The following is a 23,528-nucleotide window of genomic DNA, read 5'->3' on the forward strand; positions in this document are numbered from 1 at the left end:
GGAGAATGCCCTCCTGGCCGTACTATCGCTCCGGCCCGCTTCCGTTACACTTGAAGAAACAGCTAATACGGAAGGTAAAGGAGCCCAGTTAAGGCTCACAGTTAAGTGAAACCTCAGGAGACGCCTGATGGGTCCCTCCCACCATTAGGGGGAGTGAGGAAGGACTAGGGGAGAAGAGGAAGCTCGGAATACAGAAACCAGTTCTGCTTTTTTGCCTTCGCACCCAAGGCCCCTTCACTTGAATCCTTATTTTGCTGTGTAGGCTCTCCTAAGAAGTGCTCGGGGGTGACCAGGGCCACTCGAAGTGAGCCCAGCTCGGCTGGAAGCTTCAGTGCTCAGGCCCAGGGATGCACTACAGCTAGGATGAGAACCTTCCTTTTGAAACCACGCCAACAAGGGATCAGAGAGGGAGAGCGTCACTCTGCTCGCGCAGGGCTCCAGCCCCTGCACCGCCAGGAGTAACCCCCAAGCACCAAGCCGGGAACACACACCAGACGGAGTGACCCCTAAGCAACAGCAACAACAAGCCCCGCACACAGAACCTGCCCAGACTGTGGACGTGGAGGGGCTCGGACCCCCGTGGTTCTCCGGTGCCCGTTTCCAGGCCAGGAACACGCCTGAACTCTCCGGAGCAGCGGCTCTGTCGGCCGACACCCTCGAGATCGTAACTCAAGAGAAGCAGGGGGAGGCGCCTTCGTCCTTCCCGGCAAAGCCAATGGAGAAGGCGGGAGGGACGGGCGCCCTGAAGCAGCAGCTCGCACTGGCTGTCCACTGGGAGACCAAAGTCCAGCCTCTCAGACCTGGGCACGTCCCCTGGGCCCCGGGAGCGGCGGGCACCTGCAGGCAGATGACTCTGTCCCCCGGCTGCGCGGAGCTGTCGGGAGAGTAGTCCCCGTCACCGCGGGACTGCTGGCGGCCTCGCGTCTTCCCCACGGCCACCGGGTTCACGGCCTCCAGGTGCGAGGGGTTCGGCAGCATGGTCACGTGCAGCGGGTGGTGCGCCCCGAAGTCCAGGTCCACCGAGGAGGTCAGGTGGGACAGCACGTCCCCCGTGGCCGAAACGTCCTCCGGAAATTCACTCAGCCCACGCATTTTACGGAACATCAGCTGTTAGGGAAAAGCCTTCGTGTTATACAGATGTCCTTTATCACCGTGGAGGCAGGGAGGGGGGCAGTTCATATCACACCCCCTTGGTTTATATCATACCCCCCCTTAGTCTATACCACCCCCCTTAGTCTATACCACCCCCTCCTTAGTCTATACCACCCCTCCTTAGTCTATACCACCCCCCCTTAGTCTATACCACCCCCCCTTAGTCTATACCACCCCCCCTTAGTCTATACCACCCCCTCCTTAGTCTATACCACCCCTCCTTAGCCTATACCACTACCTCCTTAGCCTATACCACCCCCTCCTTAGCCTATACCACCCCCTCCTTAGCCTATACCACCCCTTCCTTAGTCTATACCACCCCCTCCTTAGTCTATACCACCCCCTCCTTAGTCTATACCACCCCCTTAGTCTATACCACCCCCTCCTTAGTCTATACCACCCCCTCCTTAGTCTATACCACGCCCTCCTTAGTCTACACCACCCCCTCCTTAGTCTACACCACCCCCTCCTTAGTCTACACCACCCCCTCCTTAGTCTATACCACCCCCTCCTTAGTCTATACCACCCCCTCCTTAGTCTATACCACCCCCCCTTAGTCTATACCACCCCCTCCTTAGTCTACACCACCCCCTCCTTAGTCTATACCACCCCCTCCTTAGTCTATACCACCCCCTCCTTAGTCTATACCACGCCCTCCTAAGTCTATACCACCCCCTCCTTAGTCTATACCACCCCCTCCTTAGTCTATACCCCCCCTCCTTAGTCTATACCACCCCCTCCTTAGTCTATGCCACCCCCTCCTTAGTTTATATCACACCCCCTTATTTATATCATACCCCCTTAGTTTATATCACACCCCCTTAGTTTATTTTTTTATTTTTTTGAACTTTTTATTTTTTTAATTAATAGTTTATTTTTAATTAGTGAGTCAACGTGAGGGTACAGTTACAGATTTATACATTTTTGTGCTCATGTTTCTCCCTTACAAAGTTTGATCACCCATCCCTTCACCAGTGCCCATTCTCCACCACCAGTAAACCAACATCCCTCCCCCCCTCCCCAGTCCCGTCTCCCCCCACCCCACACTGCCACTATGGCAGGGTATTCCCTTTTGTTCTCTCTCTCTGATTAGGTGTTGTGGTTTGCAATAAAGGTGTTGAGTGGCCATTGTGTTCAGTCTCTAGTCTATATTCGGCCTGCATCATCTTTCCCCCACATGACCTCCAACCATATTTTACTTGGTGTTCCCTTCTCTGAGTTGCCCAGAATGAGAGACCAGCCTCCAAGCCATGGTGACAACCTCCTGGTACTTATTTCTACTATTTTTGGGCGTTAGTCTTATAGTCTATTATTCTATATTCCACAGATGAGTGCAATCTTTCTATGTCTGTCTCTCTCTTTCTGACTCATTTCACTTAGCATAATACTTTCCATGCTGATCCACTTATATGCAAACGTCATGACCTCATTCTTTCTAACAGCTGCATAGTATTCCATTGTTTAGATGTACCAGAGTTTCTTCAACCAGTCATCTGTTCTAGGGCACTCGGGTTTTTTCCAGATTCTGGCTATTGTAAACAGTGCTGCGATGAACATATAAGTGCAGATGTCATTTCGACTATACTTTTTGGCTTTTCTGGGATATATTCCCAGCAGTGGTATTGCTGGGTCAAATGCACACCCCCTTAGTTTATATCATACCCCTCCATAGTTTATATCACATCCCCTCCCTAGTTCACATCATACCCCCTCCTTAGTTTGTATCACACCCCTCTTTAGTTTATGTCACACCCCACCTTAGTTTGTATCACACCCCTCTTTAGTTCCTATCACACTCCCCTCCTTAGTTTATATCATACCCCCTAGTTTATATCACACCCCCTCCTTAGTTCACATCACACCACCCTTAGTTTATATCACACCCCCTCCTTAGTATCATACCCCCTCCCCAGTTTATATCATACCCTCTCTTCCTTGCACGCACACACACATGCACACACACCTTATGCACATGATCTCACAGATATTGCTCTCATTATTTAAATAAAGATGACAACTTTGGTCTTAGGGCCATGCCTGTGGCCAGCTTGTGCTCAGAGGTTATTCCTGGCCGTGCTCAGGGGAGCGCCTAGTGCTGGATTCAAACTCAGCCCGGTTCAGCCCTCCTGCCCGTCTCACTCCCCTGCCTGACTCAGCCACTGAGCTGTTTCTCTGACACCTAAGCACCAACTTCTAATTGCTCCAATGCACAGAATTCACAGAGGGTGGATCAGCCCCAGCCCCATCCTGGCTCACGGCCCCGCCCCTGTCCCGTCCAGCTGGTGCCCAGGCCGGGCCCGGAGAGGCTCACCTCGGGCGGGAACTGCAGCAGGCCCGTCAGCAGGTTGAGCCTCCCTCTGTGGGGCATCCCGATGATGACGTCGGTGACCCCGCTGTAGGCCGACATCCGCAGCAGCTCGTGGAAGAAGCCCATCATGCTCTCCGCCCCCTCGCCGCCATAGCGCTTCACGGTGGCAAACTTGGTGGCCAGGAAGTGGTCGAACTCCTAGGGACACGACGTCAGAGAGCGGAGGCACCGCGCCCCAGGGCCTCCGCGTCACCGCTGCAGCGCCCCCTCGGACGCCACAGGCTTGCACGGTGGAGGCGGAGGGGAGGGGGGTCAGGCCAGTCCCCCAGAAAGACCCAGGGCAGCAGACACAGCAGGGAAGGACACAGCTAGGAGGATTCCCGGGAGCACGCCTGAGCGGGGCAGCCTGGGCTCTACTCCCTCCCCACTACACATCCCAGCGAGGATCCTGCTCGGCTCCAGACAGGCCGCAGACAGCACTGGCCACCCTGTTCCTGGGCGCGGGGCCGGGCCACCTCGACAGGCCGAGTTGCTGTTCATTTGAATCCTGCCCATTGCCGCCACAGCCTACCGCAGGGCCGGCTCTTTCCCGGCCCGGGAGGAGCAAGCCTGAAGGCCTTGCCAGCTGTTCTCGAGCCAGAGGCAAACACAGACAGGTGTTTGGACTCCAGAGAAGCAACAGTAGCACTGTTTGTGGCGCACTCTTCTCTTCCCAGAGTAAAGGGGAGGGTGGGGAGGGCCTGGGGGCGCGCTGAGGGCGTTGTCGTCCCAATCCCCTCTCCCTGCACCTGCATGTCTCTCGGACAAGCGCAGCTGCTCCGCGGGCCGTACCTGGGACTCCAGCATGAGTCGGGACAGGTGTTTGCGTTCTTCTGTGGTGAACGCCTCCTTCTTCAGCTCCTCAAAGCGCTTGGCAAACCAGTCCTTCTCCTCCTGGGTCTGGAGCTGGGAAGTCTCAATAGAAATCTGCCCGCAGTAGATCTGGTTGAGATAGGCCAAGACTTCTTCGAGAGAGGCCTCGTCCTTCCCCATGTTCAATAATCCTAGGACGAGGAAACAGGAAGTATCTTAAGAATTATTGACAGACGCCTTCTCCAGACGGAGCCCTGGCGACAATGAGCTTCTACTAACACGGCTCTGGTATGCGGGACTGGGATATCTCCAAACTTCGGTGGGCACTGGAACGGGCGGTGCCAGCCTAGTTTCTGATTCGCCCCAGCCGCTGGAAGTCACCCCCCCACCCGCCCTCAGCGCCATCTTGCCACGACCAGCAGTGAAGCATCGGCCCACTCCGGCAGCACCGCCAGCTGGAGACTGCTCCAGACCCCAGACCGGGCCCACACGCCTTCTCCAGATGGAGCCCCAGCGACACTTTCCTGATATACAAAATACATGCTCAGGAATGGCTCCGCCACCCCTGAGCGTCGGTTATCCCAGAGGCACAGAAACCATCTCAGAAACGCAGCGGCTGCTGGCAGATCTACTCCTGGACTCTGAACTAAGCTACAGCCCGTGCAGCCCTGGGAGGGGAAGGGTTTCTGTCCCTCGGCCTTTTCCCCCTGCACAGCATGGCGGCCACCACCGTTCAGAACCAGTTGGACAGAGAGGTAGGAGTTTGCAGTGATGGGACGGGATACATGGGGAATCTTGCGATGGGGGAGGCAGAACCAGCCCTGCCTCCTGCCCAGATGAGACCCCGAGCAGTCGCCCATGTACAGCTCCTCTGCTCCTGAACAGCCAGGATCCCAGAGGCACACAAACCAATCTCGGGATGCAGCAGCTGCTGGCAGAAATACCTCTGGACTCAATACCAGAATCCCAAATCTGGGCGGCTGCTTTCTCGACCATGCAACATCATATGCTCTTTGTTACCAACAATAGAAAACATACAATCTAATGACGCCATTCTAACAGGCCTGACTGTTGGGGGAAAAACTCCAAATAATGATAGTGAGTTTCCTGTCGAAAACTGAATGCAATCAAAGTAAGGAAAGAGTAAAGTGAAACTCATCTGCCACACAGGCAGAGGGGGAGTGGGGGGGTATGCTGGGGTTCTTGGTGGTGGAACATGTGCACTGGTGAAGGGATGGGTGTTTGAGCATAGTATGACTGAATCTCGATCCTAAAAGCTGTAACTGTTCTCACGGTGACTCAATTAAAAATAAATAAATAAATAAATAAAAGAATTAATGACAGAAATCTTCTTCTTTTTTTTTTTTTTTTGCTTTTTGGGTCACACCTGACGATGCACAGGGGTTCCTCCTGGCTCTGAACTCAGAAATTATTCCTGGTGGTGCTCAGGGGACCATATGGGATGCTGGGAATCGAACCCGGGTCGGCCGCATGCAAGGCAAACGCCCTACCCACTGTGCTATCGCTCCAGCCCCAATGACAGAAATCTTGACATGCATTTGCCCCACGATTCACTGGGTTGGCTTATCTGTGACTCTCTGTGCATGTTCCATGCCTTTGGAGTAGAAGAAATGTGCCCTAACAGAACATTCTAGGAGCTTAAGATTGCTCCTCCTGGGGGCTGGAGCGATAGCACAGCGGGTAGGGCGTTTGCCTTGCATGCGTCCAACCTGGGTTCGATTCCCAGCATCCCATGTGAACACCCGAGCACTGCCAGGAATAATTCCTGAGTGCAGAGCCAGGAGTAACCCCTGTGCATCACCGGGTATGACCCGAAAAGAAAAAAAAAAGATTGCTCCTCCTGGACCATCCTGAGTGGCCCCTTACTGTCACTAGGTGGACATTTCAGAGAGGAGATGAGACCCCATCTTGGACTGCAGACCCTGTAGGGAGCATAGTCAGTGGTCTACCCTGCTGTGTGGAGGGGCCCTGCAGGGCTATGGTCAGTGGTCAGTGGGTCTACCCTGCCATGTGGAGGGGCCCTGGGGGCCACGGTCAGTGGTCAATGGGCCTTCCCTGCTGTATGGAGGGGCCCTGTAGGGCCATGGTCAGCGGTCAGTGGGCCTTCCCTGCTGTATGGAGGGGCCCTGCAGGGCCATGGTCAGCGGTCAGTGGGCCTTCCCTGCTGTATGGAGGGGCCCCGCAGGACCATGGTCAGTGGTCAATGGGCCTTCCCTGCTGTATGGAGGGGCCCCACAGGGCCATGGTCAGAGGTCAGTGGGCCTTCCCTGCTGTATGGAGGGGCCCCGCGGGGCCGTGGTCAGTGGTCAGTGGTCCTTACCTGCCGTGTGGAAGGGCCCCTGAAGAGTTTGCACCAGGCTGTGGATTTCAGGCACTGTCTCCTGCAGGGCTTGTCCAGCGAACAGGGGGTTGATTTTGGCCGCTTTGTGACCATGCTCACAGTAGACTGTCACCAGCCTGGCGAGGCCGTGGTCAACTGGTTGGGGGGGAGAGACCAGAACAGAGTTTCAGATGATCGGATACAGACGCTGTGGTCTCTAGGCAAGGGTGCGCGGCTCAGCCTGGGGAAGAGGAAATCGTGCCTTTGCTAGGGTTTGGACGGGGCTGTTATGTGAAATCGGTCAGCGGGAGGAGGACAAACCCTGGAGGAGGCCACTCAGTTGTGACACATCAAGGGACACATCAGTGTGACAATCAGAGCAAGGGGACAGGCAGCATCTAAGGACAACCCACCCTAGGACTCTGGCTACAGGTACCACCTGGGGGGAGAAGGGGGCCGGGTGAGGGGGTCAGAGGGGCTGGACTAGCAGCGAGACAGGACATGGGGGAGGGTCTGGGCACTCTGGGGTGGAGGCGGAGAAGGTGTACAGCAAAACTACAAACCGGAGCACTGTGACCACATACCCGCAACCACAGTAAGAACAAGGAAAAGGAAGCCGCAGACCAGCCCCTCCAGCCATCCCTGTGTCCAGCTCACCCTTGCTACCCATCCCACTGGCCGGGGGACGTCAGCACCAGAGTCTCAGAACACAAGCAAACACATTCCCTGTCTTAAATTGATCTTACCTCACTCTCCCTACGACTTCTCTAGTCCTCAAAGATTTATTTAAAAACAGGGGCTGGAGCGATAGCACAGCAGGTAGGGCGTTTGCCTTGCACGTGGCCAACCCGGGTTCGATTCCCAGCATCCCATATGGCCCCCCAGCACTGCCGGGAGTAATTTCTGAGTGAAGAGCCAGGAACCAGGAGTAACCCCTGTGCATTGCTGGGTGTGACCCGAAAAGCAAAAAAAAAAAAAAAAAAAAAGGACTTATTTAAAAACAAATAACTGGGGCTGGAGCGACAGTACAGAGGGGAAGGCGTTTCTTGCAGCGGCAAGGCCGGGCTAGACGCCGGCTCCCAGGGGGTCCCTGAGCAGGAGCAGGAGAGTCCTGAGTGCAGAGCCAGGGGAAACCCCTGAGCATCGCCAGGTGTGGCAGGGGAGCATGTCTGGACCGTGTGTCTGTGTGTGCCAACAGCAGTCTATGCGATCCATCCTCCTTCCTTTGGGCTTCTTAAATTTGGGGAACACCTCCCCCGAAAAACTCCTGGGGCCAAGTATTTTCAGCAGAGAGACACACCGGTGCGGGGCCTGCCTGGGGGTCCTGAAGGAAAGGACGTTTGTGTTTTCTTTTCTTTTTGCCTTGGGTCGCCACGAGCGGTGCTGGGTCCCTGCAAGCCTCCAAAATCATCCAGCCCAGTGCTCGCTGGCCCTCTGGCCTGCAGAGCGCGCCAGGCGGCAGGTACAGACAGGCTGGAGACAACTGGCTACCGGCTGTCACTACCCAGTCAGGAGCCAGTCTGCAAAACGGGTAAAAAGGATGAAGAACACTGAGCTACATTGGGGGGGGGGTACTTCAGGCCACTCAGTGCTTCTCAGGGGCAACTCCCGAGTGCGTGCTTAGGAGTATCTGGAACTCCAGCAGCCAAATGTGGTGCTGAGGACTAAACCAAAATTTGCCACATGCAAGACAAGTACCTGATTGGGGCCGGAGAGAGAGCACAGTGGGTAGGGCACTTGCTTCGCACACAGCCAACCCAGGTTCAATTCCTGGCATCCTTCAGGCCTGCCAGGAGTGATCCTTGAGCACAGAACTAGGAGTAAACCCTGAGCACTGCTAGGGATGACCCAAAAACAAAACAAAACAAGTACCTGAAGCCCCATGCACTCTCCAGCCCCACCATCCAAGGTTCTCACAATCTAACGCGGCACAATTTCTTCCAGCCCCTTTCAACATCCTAGAAAGGCTTTTGTGATTCTCATATACCCCAGGCTTAATACATTATTCTTTTTGTTTGTTTGGGTTTTTGGGTCACACCCAGCGATGCTCCAGGGTTACTCCTGACTCTGCACTCAGGAATCACTCCTGGCGGTGCTCAGGGGACCCTATGGGATGCCGGGGACTGAAACATGCAAGGCAAACACCCCTCCCCACTGTCCTATCGCTAGCCCCCAATACATTATTCTAACAAGCCACCTAAGCCTCTTGTCACTTCTCAGAGCTCATGGCCACGGTCAGTAACCATGACAGAGTTTGGACCTTAGGGTGCCCACCTCCAAATCCTGCTTTGGGGTCGTGAAATGCCAGCCCATGAATCAGCACTTCTGCTCAGCACCCCCCCCTTCAAACTGGGGTGGATGGCAAATAAATTCAAGTTCACTTGGAAACTCGGGCAGTTTACGGAGGTGAAAGTACACGCTGTCACTACCAGCCAGGACAAAGAACACTCGCGCAGGTCAAAGTTTAACCAGGGAGCCATGGGCATTCAAAAGGCCACAGAGGCCACCGGAGTCCTTTCAAGCAGCGCCAAGGAAGACCCGCGGACGCTGCCAAGATAAACCTATGAAGAAAGATGGTTGATGAAGGGCATACGGAGGGGGCGCCCCGGGACCGTCCTCCTCCCACTGACGGTGTCACCTTGGATGCGGGGGGAGGACGTGGGCTCTATCTGTAGGGCTGGCTCTCCGGCTTGCTTGGCCCCACCTGGCAGTTAGGGACATGACTCCGCACACTGACCCGGTCACTGTCTGTGACCAAGCTAGTCAGAGCTGGGATAACCAGGCGGCATCTTAAAAACATAGACGAGCCATCAAAGCCTGTCCCGGCCTCATCATCGTGTGGAAATGGAAGGAACTGGCCAGGACAACCCATCAAACGAAAGGGAAGGCTCAGCGGGGCGGAATCGAGGAGAAGAGATGGCTTTCCCCTTCTGCTTCCCGCTTCCCTCCCCTTTGCTACTTTGCTGTTTGTGTTGTGATTACTGGGCGCTCTCTCTCTCTCTCTCTCTCTCACACACACACACACACGCGCACACACACACACACACACGCACATCCGTCCCCTTCCCTCATTACCCCCCATCCTGCCTCTGTGGCAGGGCATTCCATTTTGCGCTCTCTCTCTCTCTCTCTCTCTCTCTCTCTCTCTCTCTCTCTCTCACACACACACACACACACACACACACACAGAGGCATGCTAGATGCATGCAGGTGTCATCTGGGGTCAGACTCCAGGTCTCACAGTTGCAAGGGAGGCATTTTTGCCTTTGAGCCTTTCCCAGGCGCCAAGAAGTGATTACCGCTCCCTTCCCTTCCTCATGCACGCTATGAGGGCTATTCATGCACAGTTCAAATGCATTCAATGATTAAATGCCCCAAATAAATTGATGATGTGGAATCCTAGTCTGATTTCTTAGTGGAATGAAATCACTTTCAATGAAATGTCCTTTTTTGGGGCTGGAGCAATAGCACAGCGGGTAGGGCGTTTGCCTTGCACGCGGCCGACCAGGGTTCAATTCCCTGCATCCCATATGGTCCCCTGAGCATCACCAGGAGTAATTCCTGAGTGCAAAGCCAGGAGGTAACCCCTGTGCACTGCCAGGTGTGACCCAAAAAAAACAAAAAGAAAAAAAAAGAAATGTCCTTTTAGGGACTAGAGCAATAGCACAGTGGGTAGGGCGTTTGCCTTGCACGTGGCTGACCCGGGTTCGATTCCCAGCATCCCATATGGTCCCCTGAGCACGGCCAGGGGTAATTCCTGAATGCAGAGCCAGGAGTAACCCTTGTGCATCGCCAGGTGTGGCCCCCCCAACCCCTGCAAAAAAGAAATGTCCTTTTAACTGGAAAGCTGAGAGGAATGTAAGTACAAGATCTTCCAACATCACGAGAAGATCCCTACATAAAACCACAGGATCAGACAAAGTCCCTGCCAGGTAAGGGAGTATGGGCAGGGCATCCCGGAGGAGCTGGAATGGAGCCGAGCTGGGCCAGAGAGAAAGAAACAGAGAGGCAGAGAGAGAGGGGAAGAGCTTCAGATGAAGGCGGGGACGGCGGGGGCTGCAGAGCGCATGGGAACAGGGCGCTTGCCTCATACGCAGCCAACCTGGGTTCAGTACCCGGCACCCGATATGGTCCCCTGACGTCTCTCAGCCGTCCGTGCAGCTGCTATGGTCCTGGGACAAGGGGGCAGGAGAAAGGGATCAGATAAATAAACAGAAACGGCTGCACTTTACAGGCCTAAAAACTAGGTCTTGGGCAGGGGCCAAGAGAAGCAAGACTTCAGGCCTTGAGCGTTGTGAGACACGGACTGTTCTCTCTGTAAGAGAAACAAGCTGAGGAGGGAAAGCCTGCAGCTGCAACCCCTGAACGTGGCTTGCTTCTCAGCTGGGAGCCTGACCCCTGTAGCCCCACGAGATTCCAAGGGGGGTGAAGGTGACGACCTGCAAAACTAAAGATGGTTCCTGGAGCTGGGAGTAGGCCCCGAGCACTGTCGGGCATCGCCACCAAGCAAAACACCCGACAGAACTGAACACGGGGGAAAGGTCCAACAAGGCGAAGCCTGGGACTGGCCGGGGGCCGGTGGGATCAAGCCAACCCACGAGCTGCCCACACAGGCCAGACGCCCGCTCCGTCCGTGCTCCCGCCGAGACTCAGCGCCCGCTGGCCACTCATCCTGTCACAGACGTCACACGGGGATGCTCAGGGACGTGGCGGAGGCAGCTGATAACACTCCAGAAGGGCCACTTACACATCCTTCTGCATATTCTCCAGAAAGGCCGAGCCTGGGCATGGAGACGGGAGGACACGGTCGCTCTGGGCACGGCAAGGAAAGCCCAGGGCAGTCCACTGGCCACTGCGATCCAGTGTGATGACTAGCCGTTACTTTCCAATACTTATTTTCCTCTTCCTTCCCTAAATAATTTCTCACTGGCACATGGTCACCAGGCTGTGTGTTCTCCCTTGCCGTCACATACAGAGAAGTACTGACATTTGGCCCGGTCCTGACGAGCGCAGTGCTACTCCAAGTGGCATCTCCAGCCCCCTCCCGCAGTCTGCTAAGAGCTGGTTGTGTGCACCCACGACAAAGTGTGACAGTGTAGCCAGAGTGACAATACCGCAGGGAGGCGCTTGCCTTGCGTGCAGCCAACCCAGGTTCAGTGCCCAACACACCATCTGGTCTGTTGCTGTCCACCAAGAGATGCCTGAGCACAGGGCACCACTGTGTGTGGTCCCCAAACAAAGAACAAAAGAACAATGCAGAGATCCAGCAGTGAGAGAAAACCTCAAGAAAATCCCCCCCGCAAATGAACCCTCATTCACTGCTGATGAGAATATACTGCTTCAACCTGTTTGAAAGTTATATGGACACTCCTCAGACCGGTAAGAATGAAGACCCACAGCCCCAGCAAGCCCATTTCTGGGCATCTACTCCAAAGGCCCAAACACTCACTTCAGAAAAGACTTCCGAACCCCGATGTTCACTGCAGCACTATTCACAAGGAAAGAAGAAATCATACAATTTTCTGCTATAAGGAGCTGCAGGGGCTCATGCTGAGAGGAGTCGGCCAGAGGCGAGGGAGAGACACAGAATGACCTCAGCATATGTGGGATATAAAGAAACTTGGGGCCAGAGAGATAATACAGTGGGAGGGCACTTGCCTTGCACATGGATGAGCCAGGTTTGATCCCTGGCATCCCATATGGTGCCCTGAGCACCCCCAGGAGTGATTCCTGAGTGCAGAGCCAGAAATATGCCCTGAGCACAGCTAGATGTGGCCCAAAAACCAAGCTAACAAAAATAAAGAGGCTCTTCTTTAAAAAGGAAGGAAGGAAGGAAGGAAGGAAGGAAGGAAGGAAGGAAGGAAGGAAGGAAGGAAGGAAGGAAAAGAAATATAGCCAGGGCATAACAATGGCTAAAGGCAACAGAACTTGAGAACTGAGTTTATCCCATGGGGGGAGCTTATCCTGTGTGTGGGGGGGGAGGTTGTTCAGTGGGGACCCTGGGAGTATAGAGGAGGGGAACGGGTGTGTTGGGATGTTATATATATGGCACCCTAGCATTAAGAGTTTCATAAGTCTGCACTGTAGCACTGTAGCTTTGTCATCCTATTGTTTATTGATTTGCTCCAGCGGGCACCAGTAACGTCTCCATTGTGGGACTTATTGTTACTGTTTTTGGCATATCCAATATGCCACGGGGAGCTTGCCAGGCTCTGCCGTGCGGCTGGGATACTCTCGGTAGCTTGCCGGGCTCTCTGAGAGGGATGGAGGACTCGAACCCAGGTCGGCCGCGTGCAAGGCAAACACCCTACCTGCTGTGTATTGCTCCAGCCCATCATAAATCTCTATCAGGCCCCAGCAGTATATATATTTTTTGTGATCATAAATCATAATATTAAAAAAAAATTTTAAAGGGATCTCGGGGCTGGAGCAATAGCACAGCAGGTAGGGCATTTGCCTTGCACGCGGCCGACCCGGATTCAATTCCCAGCATCCCACACAGTCCCCCGAGCACCGCCAGGAGTTATTCCTGAGTGCAGAGCCAGGAGTAACACCTGAGGATGGCCAGGTGTTACACAAAAAGCAAAATAAATAAATAAATAAATAAATAAATAAATAAATAAAAGGGATCTCAACAATCATGCATTTGGCACATAGTAGTACCCCAAGTGAAGGTGGAATTGAACCTGTGTGGACGTCTTCTAGGACTTTTTCACGACTTACACCTTTTATGACATAACAGCACTTGTCACAGGCAGCCAGAGCCCTCAGCCAGAGAACTGCGCGGACTGCAGGAAGGAATACACATTCCCAGGGCCGAGCCTGCTGAGCTGTGCACGTGGGAGACTCGGGTCCAACTGGGGTCCACGGCAGGGTCCCCTAAGCACTGTCAGGCATGACCCCAGCGCACAGAGTCAGGAGTGATTCCTAAGAACACCAGAAGTGGCCCCAGCCCACCCACCACCCCCGGCTCCCACAGACACTATATTCCGGAATTTATGAGAACCACTGGAGAAGAACCAGCAAGGGGGTTGGAGCGATAGTGTAGCGGGTAAGGCACTTGCTTTACATGTGGCTGACCTGGGTTCAGTCTGGCCTCCACCTGGTCCCCTGGGCCCTATCAGGAGTGATGCCTGAGCGCAGACCCAGGAGCAAGCCGTGAGCACTGCCGGCTGTGGCCCCCCAAACAAACAAGCAAAAAAAAGCTACAGAGGGGAGAGCCTGAGGGGAGGCTGGGAACTGGCATTTTAAGCATCATTCAGCGTGATTTAACTGCACACTTAGGTATACGAACAACTTACACACATAATTCAAGACTCCTGAAGTGCAAAGTGAAATGAGTGATATATAGCCTCATCCTCAGGGGCTGACAGTCCAGAGTCAGGACTGAATCCGAAGGACCACCAGATGTGGAACCCAGCCCGCCCACCATCCCTGGCTCCCACAAAGACAACATATTCCGGAATTTATGAGAACCACTGAAAAAGAACCAGACAGGAAGGCCAAATGCCTTCCCTAAAGCAACCCCATGGCATTCATGAAAGAGGAATCAGATTTATTCTTTTTTTATTTGGGGGCGACACCTGGAGTTGTTCGCAGGCTACTCCTGGCTCTGCACTCAGGAATCACTACTGGCAGTGCTCAGGGGACCATAAGGAATGCTGGGGCTGAATCCGGGTCAGCCATACGCAAGGCAAATGCCCCCCACCCCGCCACTGTACTGCCCCAGCCCCTCAGATTTATTCTTAATGTCCTGTGAGATCCAGATCCAAATACTGCGGTTTCCAGTGTGTGATGTAAGATTCAAAGGTTAGCCGCTTAGATGATGGAATTGTCAATGTTACTCTGACAAGTGGGCTAAGCACTGTAGCACTCTCATCCCACTGTTCATCGATTTGGACTAAGATGACAAATTATTATTAATTTCTTTCTAAGGCTTGATCTAAGTATTCATCATCAACTAAGTGGATGATGGATAAAGATACAATAACGTTCGAGCATAAACCAGTGGCCAGAGAGATAAGGTGGAGGACAGGACCTTGTATTGCACAAGGCCAACCTGGGCCCCGTCTCCAGCACCCTATAGGGTCCCCCCAAGCACCAGCAAGAGTAATTCCTGAATGCTGAGCTCGGAGTAGGCCCTGAGCATCACGGGATGTTGCCCCCAAACTAAACAAAACAGAAAAATCAAGCATAAATCAAACACTCAGGGGCCGGAGCAACAGCACAGCGGGTAAGGGAAAGGCATGTTTGCCTTGCACGCGGACGACCCGGGTTCAATCCCTGGCACACCCTATATGGTCCCCTGAGCACCGCCAGGAGTCATTCCTGAGTGCACAGCCAGAAGTAACCCATAAGCATCACCGGGTGTGACCCCAAAAGACCCCCCCACCGCCGGCAAAAAAACGAACAAAATCCACAAACAGTCAGCAAAAAAACGAACAAAATCCACAAACATGCAACAAAGCTCCCAAACATGTCTCCTGGCCCATCAAAATCTCTCTCTCTCTCTCTCTCTCTCACACACACACACACACACACACATGTCTCCTGGCCCATCAAAATCACCCTGAGATGCCAGGGACCAAGGGCCCCAGAACAGAAGCCAGGTCCGTCGCCTGCAAGGCCCCGGACACACTCTCTCTCCCTCTCCCCCTCTCTCCTCTCTCCCCCTTTCTCCTCTCCCTCTCTCTCCTCTCTCCTCTCTCTTCTCTCTCCCCCTTTCTCCTCTCCCTCTCTCTCCCTCTCCCCCTCTCTCCTCTCTCCCCCTTTCTCCTCTCTCTCTCTCCTCTCTCTCCCTCTCTCTCTCCTCTCTCTCCCTCTCTCTCCTCTCCTCTCTCCCTCTCTCTCTCCCCCCTCTCCCTCTCTCCTCTCTCTCCTCTCTCTCCCTCTCTCCTCTCTCTCTCTCTCCTCTCCTCTCTCCCTCTCTCTGCTCTCTCCTCTCTACGCTCTCTCTCTCCACTCTCCCTTTCTCTCCCTCCCTCTCTCTTCCCCCCCCCACCTCTCTCCAGCCTGGCGGTGCTCAGGGGTCACTTGGGCTGAGGCTGGGGGCCCAACCCTCCCCGACGCGGTGGGGGGTCTAGCCCGGCCCCGCTGTGCAAGGCGAGCGCCCTGTCCGCTACTGGGGGGCGGCCCGGGAGGCCGGGGGGGGGGACGGGCTTCCCGAGGCCTCCCCGCACCCCCCTCGCCGAGCCCCGCGCGGAAGCCCCGAGCACGGCGCTCGCGGGGCCGGGGTGGGGGACCCCGACACTGACCGCGCTGCGCAGGCCCCGAGCCCGGCCCCCCTCCCTCCAGCACGGCCCCCCGCCGCCCCCGCCTCCCCACCTGGGGGGCGCGCCAGGCCGCTCCGGGGGGGCTCGCGGCTCTCGGGCCTCCTGGGCCGGTAGCCGTAGACGCCCCTCTCCGTCTGGTAGCCGCGCCGCAGCAGCAGCGCGGGCGCCCGGCCCAGGCCCCGTCTCGCGGCCGTCACGGCGGCCGAGGCCATGTCCACGCGGGTGCGCGGCCTCGAGGACGCGGACGAGGGGCTGCGCGGCGGGCGGGAGCGCGGGTCCACCCCGGGGCGCGCCGCGCGGGAGGTAACCGGGGAAACCCCGCCCCCCGGACGACGCCCCCGGGCCTGATTGGCTGGGTCCGCGGCCGCGGAGCCAATGGGGGGCGTCGGCTCCGGGAGAAGCCCCGCCCCGGAGTCGGAGGGGCCCGCGCGGTGCCGGGGGCGCCCGGGGCCGCTCCGCAGGTGCCGGAGTGCGGGAGGGTCTTGCTGCGGCGTCCCGCATCCCGCCCAGGGTCATCAGCCACCACCCCTCGGACGAAGGCCTCACGCAGAGAGGGGATGAGGGTGCACGCAAACGCAAAGAAAAGAAAAAAAGTCAATTCGAAAAAGAAAAAAAAGTGCCTGGGCCTGAGATCAAGGGAGGCCAGGGGGAAAGGTCATCTGAAGGAGTCGGAAAATCGATAACTTGCCTCCCCCTCCATTTTCCCTTACTAGAGATTTGGAGAAAGAAATCGATCCGGGAGGAGGAGCCTGTGGAAAAGGGAGAAGGAATCGGACAGGGATGGTTCCCAGTCATCTCCCTCGGACAGTTTCCGAATTATTCCATCCGACGACCCTCCTTTGCCAACTGGATGCAAAGGGAGGGCAACTGGATCCTTTCCCGGTCGGCTACCATCCTAGTCAGTTGTACAGCGACAGCCACTACTTCTAGGAATTTTTTGACAAAAAGAGCCCGAGATATTTTTCCTCCTTACACGTTTGACTAATGACATGGATTGGATTTTCATAGCAATATCCTCCTGAAATTCCATGTATGCTTTGTCATTTGGAAAGAATAATCTTAGATGCTCCCCCACGGCAGAGCCTGGCAAGCTACCCGTGGCGTATTCGATATGCCAAAAAGAGTAACAAGTCTCACAATGGAGACATTACTGGTTCCCGCTCGAACAAATCAATGAGCAACGGGATGACAGTGATGACACGTTCAGCATGTATTCCCAGTGATCCCAGTGCCAGGTCCCAAAGATGAGTCAAATATGCCATCTGCTTAATCAATCACCAGTCTGTGGCACACTGACCTTGGCACACAGCAGAGATGTACCACCCAGGCATGTGCAGACCCCCTGCAAGCACAGAGGAGCACTGGGTATCACAAAGTCCCCAAGTGGAAGAGATGCGGGGGCAGAATCCTCTGAGATGGAGAGTTTGGTTGGTGCACAAGGAGAAGGGCATACCATGAGAGTCTCAAGGAAATCATGGGCTCTGAAGGAAATCCTCTGAGTCTCTTGCCAGCGCGCGCCTGGCTGTCTTCCCCGGGGCCCCTTGGAGGGGATGGGCTCCAGCTTCCCTTCCCACCCCGAGCAGAGCTCCCAGCAACTGAAGACCTCCGGAGCCTAGCCAGAGCCATGCTCAAGGCCCTTCTTCACACGTTTGGAGGAGCCTCACGCATGAAGGTACTGGCAGTGGAAACCAGGTGTGGGGGACCCGGGGCTGATACCTCCAAGCCTGCTCAGGACTGGGCCTCCTCTGCCCAGATTTCCCATTTCCCAGTAGCTAGGCGGTCACACCCAGGGACTACCCGCCCCCGGCGCCCCGCCGTGTAATCCCATCAATGGCTAACATCCAGAGACTTAAAACCAAGCTCCCGGAAGCGCCATCTTATAGCCTACATCTCCCTCTGGGAGGTTTCCTGCCCACATGGGAGAGCCTCGAAAGGTCTCCATGGTGTATTAATATGCCAAAACCAGTAACAAGCTAGGTCTCATTCCCCTGACCCTGAAAGAGCCTCCAGTACGGCATTGTTGTGAAGGACGAGTAAAGCGAGGCTTCTAAAATCTCAGGGCTAGGACGAATGGAGACATTACTGAGACCGCTCGAGAAATTCAACGATCAATGGGATGATGATGTTGATGATGATGATGATGAAGGAAATTCTGGGCATCGGAACTAGAGAGAAACTTGATGGGGTTTTATTTGTTTGCTTTTGGGCAAACAAGAAACTACTCCTGCTCTATGCCAGGGGTCAAGGTCACTCCCAGGAATGCCTGGGGGGACCCTGTGATTTGGGGACAGAACCTGGAGTTTCTGCAATACTCTCAGCTCCCAGATCTTGAAGAGAGATTTGAAAGCAGGACATGCAGTGTCCAAAGACTAGAAAACTGGGTATTTGCTAAGAGACCGTGGTGGAAAGTGGATAGGGATAATCAGAAGGTTAAAAGTTTTGGGTAAAGGGTTAGGGAGTCATCACGGGAGGAGGGTCTCTTTCCATGCCACAGGATGGGAGACCCAAAGTGCAAATGTTAGTCATGGGCAGGAGTGAGGATTCTTATAGACTATAAAAAGGAAGGGCAGAGACTAAGGGAATTGACTGAGATGGACTGAGATTTGATCATGGGAAGATAAAGAAATTCTTTCATGTGTTGGGTGAAATCTTAAGTCAAGTCGATAGCAGAATATATGCATAAAGGAAAACTACGCAGCCATGAGACATGAGGCAATCCTGCAGCTCACTGCAGCCTGGACGGGACTGCAGTGCCTCATACTAAGGGAAGGAAGCCAGAGGACAAGGACAAACACCGCTGTTCTTAGTGGTCTGTGGTATAACCTGTCTGGAGAGGGAAGGTAGCAGAGGTGGACAAAACATTAGCTCTAGGTTACAGAAGCAAAAGTGCCAGGGGAGGAGAGAGAAGAGGAGGCCTGGAGGTAACATGGGGACAAAGGCTTAGTTGGGGGCCAGGCTCACATGTGAAAGGTCTCAGCCCCTCTCTGGCTCTCAGCCACCAGACAGCACTGCTGTAAGCAGGGGATCCAAATGATCAGAAGCTGAACTCGTCTGTCAAGGAGGGGAGTGAGGGAGGGGGGAGCAGGGAAGCCGGGGTCACTGTCACAGTCACTAGAGGTGGGACTGGAGTTGGAACACTGTATTCCTGAGTCCCTGCTGTCAACAACTTTGTAAATCATGGTGTCTAAATTAAAAAGAAAAATCAGGGCTGGAGAGATAGTGCAGGGGGTAGGGTGCTTGCTTTGCACACAGCTGACCAGGGTCAGATCCCTGGTATCCCACATGGTCCTCCCAGCCCTACCAGGAGCGATCCCTGAGCACAGAATAAGGAGTAAGTCCTGAGCACTGCCAAGTGTGCCCTCACCCCCACCAAGGCCTGAGGGAATGCCAGGAAACAGTGAACGGTGAGAAAGCAACGCTGCGCTGTGTGAGTGGGGGGAGGGGGCATCATTTCAGCAGCCCACTTAGGTTCTGACCCAAGGCCAGTCAGAACCATGGGGTTTCTCTCCAGAAGAGTTTCACTCCTTTCCTGTGTACAGAGGCCAGGGCTGGAGTCAGCCAAGGCTGGCACTCTGCCTGGCAGAGGGGACTGAGATGGGGCTTGAGCCATCTAGAGCACTGAGCAGTGAGATCCAGAGCCAGGCAAGGGGGAAGCAGAGGGGAGGTTTGCACCAAAAACCAATGGGACGGCGATAAAAATACCAAATGCCCTGAACACATGACCTCTTAGCACCTGTATTGCAAACCATAATGCACAGAAGGAAAAGGAGAGAGAGAGCAAGAAGGAAAATGCCTGAATAGCGGGAGGCTGGGGGCAGGGATGGGCAGGGTGTTTGGGGATGGTGGTAGGGAGAGTGGGGACCGTGGTGGTGGGAGATGTACTGGTGGAGGGATGGGTGCTGGGTCATTGTATGACTAAGACCCAATTTTGAACACCTTTGTAATGGTCTCTCACGGATATTCAATTAAAAAGTTAAAAAAAAACTAATCTGGAGTTCATGCCCAATTCAATATTCAATGAGTTTAAACAATGGCTAAATAAATAGCAGTACTCCTACATTAAAAAAATATCTATGGGACCAGCAGAATGAAGACGCTGAGATGGTTGGAATAGGGAGTCTAATGAAAGGAAACTAGTGGTTGAAATCGAAACGTGGGGCCGAAAGCAGAGGCAGCTGTGCAGGTGCAGGGCTGAGACCCCCTTCCACAAGCCTGTGGACCGTGGATTAGAAAGCCTCGTGCATGGGGCCTTGGACACTTTAGTGGTATGGACCTTTAATACACCTCAAAATCATAAGCGCTGGCACTACTGTAAATGTGTCCCAAACTATAATTGTTAGATCAAATAAATGATGGGGCTGGAGAGATAGTTCAGTATGTAGGGCTCTTGCTTTGTATGTGGCTGAACTGGGTTTGATCCCTGGTATCCCATGTGGTCCCCCAAGCACTGCCAGGAGTAACTCCTGAGCGAAGAGTCAGGAGTAATCTGAGCATTGCCTAATGTGGTCCCCCAAAAAATCTAAAAATAAAAAAATCAAATAAATGAATTTGGGGGCTGGAGAGAGAGTACAGGGGGTTAAAGCTTGCCTTGCTTGTGCGTTTGGCTGCTGGCACTGCATATGGTCCCTGAAGCACCCTTAGGAGTAACCCCTAAGCACAGTGGGGTGTACCCCCTCCAAAAAAGCATTCTCAAGATTTAATTGACCATCACAAAGCATACTTGTGCAGTGCCCCCGGAGTCTCTGGGGAAGGCGCTGATGTGAGGTCTTGGGCATTTCTGGACGCTTCTAGATTTGTTCTTCGATGTCCTCTGACATCAGTTTCAGCCAGGTGGGGACGCTGTGGTGACAGGACATGGTCACTGGGACAGGCCATTCCCGAAGCATGTGGCAACCCGGGGTTGTGGTGGGCAACTGTTTTCACACCTTCTATCCTGTCAACCTGTTATGTCCACCCACTACACGGGACCCTCATCTCCCTCAGCTGCCCACGTCTTATGCTTAGAGTCCAGAGTCCCCCCAAGAAGCGATTCCCTTGCAAACGCCCCCACTCCCCTACTCTTCAGGACTGCCCTCATTACTGTGATGTAGGAGGGGAACAATCCTGAGTTTCTACTCTTCTGGACAAAGTGAGTGCTGCAGGCAGGATAATTTTTATTTTTATTTATTTTGGTGTGGGGGCTCTACTTGGCAGTGCTCGAGGCTTACTGGCAGGAGTAAGCCCTGAGCACTGCCAGGTGTGGCCCCCAGCCCCAAACCTAAAACCCTGCCTAAACCTAAAACCCTGCCAACTTCATTGCCTCCACTCTAAATACCAACCGGGGTTGGCCATGTTCGAGGCATGATGTTGTTCTAGGAGACAGTGATGTCGGAATTATAATGTTTGCAAAAACAATAGTGTCTTTAGGGGAATTTGTTTCTTCTGGTGAGACTGCAGTGATGTCCCTGCATTAGAGGTCTTTGTGTGTGTGTGTGTGTGTGTGTCTAGCTTGACAGCTTTCTTTGGAAAGAAAAAACACTGGCAGCATCTTCCGTCTGTAAAGGCGAGCATCAAGGCAGTGAGATATAGTGGGAAAGAGCTTTGCCTTTGGAGGTTGGACCTGAGTGAAACACTTGGGATTACTAGTTTGGAGCAAACCAGCTCTGTGGCTCAACAGCCTTAATTCTTACCGTTGGGGTTACTGTGATCATCCTGGAGGCCAGAGTAGACTGGATTTAGAAGGACAGATCCCCAGCAAGGGTTATAAAAAACCATGGTCAGGAGGAAAAGAGAGAGAGAGGAGGAGGGGCAGTGCCCGAATTGTGGGTGGTTATCGCTAGCATGGACTTTGGGTCAATTCTCTGAAAATCATTTATCATTGGGACAGAATGCAGGCACCAGTAGTTCCCGTTTGCAGGAAGAACCTGCGCGCTAATCATGGATGTGAAGGAAAACACTAGACAGAGACAAAAACGGATTCAGGGAGCCTGCCCTGCCCTGTGGGAATGAGGTTGCACAGAGCAGTTTAGCACCTGTTCCTTCCAGCCCATCAGCGAAGCTGACCGGCCACCCCAAGTCAGCGAAGTCCCGATGGAAATCGGAGGCCAGACGCACAGAGGCAGCAACTCCAAGGCAGCGAGTCTGGGGACTTGGCTGGTGACCGTCTACACAGCCGGCTTTGGGTTCCCGCTTGGGAGAAGCGACAAGCCTGGCCCGCGGCGGGGGCGGAACCCGACAGTAGGTGACTTCATTCGGTACCTCGGGGAGATCATGCCACTGTAATGAAAAATATGTATGTTTGCGGAAAGCGGGTGTTCCGCAGGGTTCTTCCGTAGGGAAAGGTCTGGAATTTTCCTCCCGGCCCCGCAGTGTTTTCGAGGCGGACCTTCAAACTCCTGGGGAAGTTCCCGCAGAGGCTTCAGTAAGTCTTCCTGGGATGCTCCACTCGAGACCGATCCCGGCCGCCCTCCCCCGCCGGCCTGCCCAGCTCCCGCTTCCCGAAACCTGCAAGCGCCCCTCGAATTAGCCCAATCAAACTTTCCCTTCTTAGCCTTCCGCCTCGCGTTCGCGCCAGTAAACTCCCAGGGCAAGTCACGTGGCACACTTGTCCGCCGCGGCGCTCCGTAGTTCCCCTCCGTCCCTTCCCTCCTGCTCGCTCCGCCCCGCCCCGTCTCGCCTGCCACCCCCTCCCCCACCCCCTCCCCCGTGTGCCGGCGCCTGCGCATCTCCAATTCAGGCGCTTTCCCTTTCCTGGCGACCAATCCACTTCCTGCCTCCGGTCCTCAGAACCCTCCTCCCCGCTGCCCGGGGGCCTCGGCTGGAACTGCTGGGTGGAGGCTGCCCCGCGTAGCGCCTGTATGAAAGCCTCGTCCCTCGCCCGGAGCGGGCGTCGTTTCGACGGATTCTCAGGCCGGGTCGGCTCTCGGGAGCGTCTTCTCGAGAGGCTCTCCGTCCGGGAGAGGCCAGAGGGCGCGGGCGTGGCCGAGGGCGGGCCGGCCGGAGGGGCTTCCCGTCCGGCGGCCGCCCGGGCAGCGGCTTCCTCCCGGCCGGCCCCCGCCCCGCCCCCACTGGCAGCCGGGCCGCGCTGGTGAGTGGCGGGCGGGAGGGCCGGCGGGCGGAGGGAGGAGGGGAGCGGAGGGAAGGCGGGCCCTCGGCTGCGAGCGAGCGGGGGAGGGGAGGGGGAGCCCGAGCTGGAGTTGGCGCTGGGAAACCCGGGGCTCGTGTTGACAACAGGCTCCAGGTGCGTCCCGGGGCGCCTCCCGCCCGCCCGCCCCGGCGCTCGGGGGGCGGCGGGGCCGGGGGGCCCCGGCCGGGACTCCCCCTCCCTGGGGGCGCCCGGGAGGCGAGCCGGCACCCCCGGCGCTCGGGGGCGGCGCGCAGGGGGCGGACCGCGGGGGTCCGGCGGCGTCGTCCTCCCCGGACGCGGCTCCCGGGCGACGCGGGCGCCCCCCGGCGCGGCGGGCGCGAGGGGCCGGGCGGGGGGCGGCTGCCCGCGCCGGGCCCGGGCACCGGGGGCGGGCAGCCCGGGCGGCGGGGTGGCGGGTGTTTGGGGGCGTGGAGGCGCGCGGGGGGCGCGCGGGCGCCGCGGGGCGGGCCGTGCGGGGCTGGAGAAGTTGGGCGCCGG

The 23,528-nt window shown here is 55.5% G+C and overlaps 2 protein-coding genes across 5 annotated transcripts in view; one reads left to right on the forward strand and one right to left on the reverse strand.

The window, feature by feature from the left end:
• The window catches only part of DHTKD1 (dehydrogenase E1 and transketolase domain containing 1), a 34,100-nt gene extending 17,870 nt beyond the window's left edge, over nucleotides 1-16,230 (reverse strand). For both annotated transcript variants that reach the window (XR_008631425.1, XM_055147288.1), the window contains exons 1-5: nucleotides 15,978-16,230; nucleotides 6,654-6,809; nucleotides 4,292-4,503; nucleotides 3,464-3,658; nucleotides 838-1,107 (exon numbers count right to left, since the gene is read on the reverse strand). Coding sequence is in view for 1 of the 2 variants with exons in the window: in XM_055147288.1 (XP_055003263.1) it covers nucleotides 838-1,107; nucleotides 3,464-3,658; nucleotides 4,292-4,503; nucleotides 6,654-6,809; nucleotides 15,978-16,137 (993 nt within the window). In the remaining variant the exon portion in view is untranslated. The remainder of the gene's footprint in view (nucleotides 1-837; nucleotides 1,108-3,463; nucleotides 3,659-4,291; nucleotides 4,504-6,653; nucleotides 6,810-15,977) is intronic.
• A 6,504-nt stretch (nucleotides 16,231-22,734) lies between these two features.
• Nucleotides 22,735-23,528, forward strand: part of UPF2 (UPF2 regulator of nonsense mediated mRNA decay) — a 78,774-nt gene continuing 77,980 nt past the window's right edge. For 2 of the 3 annotated variants that reach the window (XM_055146860.1, XM_055146862.1), the window contains exon 1: nucleotides 23,023-23,144. The gene's annotated coding sequence lies outside the window, so the exon portion shown is untranslated. Of the gene's footprint in view, nucleotides 22,992-23,022; nucleotides 23,145-23,528 lie in introns of those variants that run through there. The other variant, XM_055146861.1, reaches the window with a different exon arrangement.

The sequence above is a fragment of the Sorex araneus genome, chromosome 9, assembly GCF_027595985.1.
Source record: "Sorex araneus isolate mSorAra2 chromosome 9, mSorAra2.pri, whole genome shotgun sequence".
Lineage (NCBI taxonomy): Eukaryota > Metazoa > Chordata > Mammalia > Eulipotyphla > Soricidae > Sorex > Sorex araneus.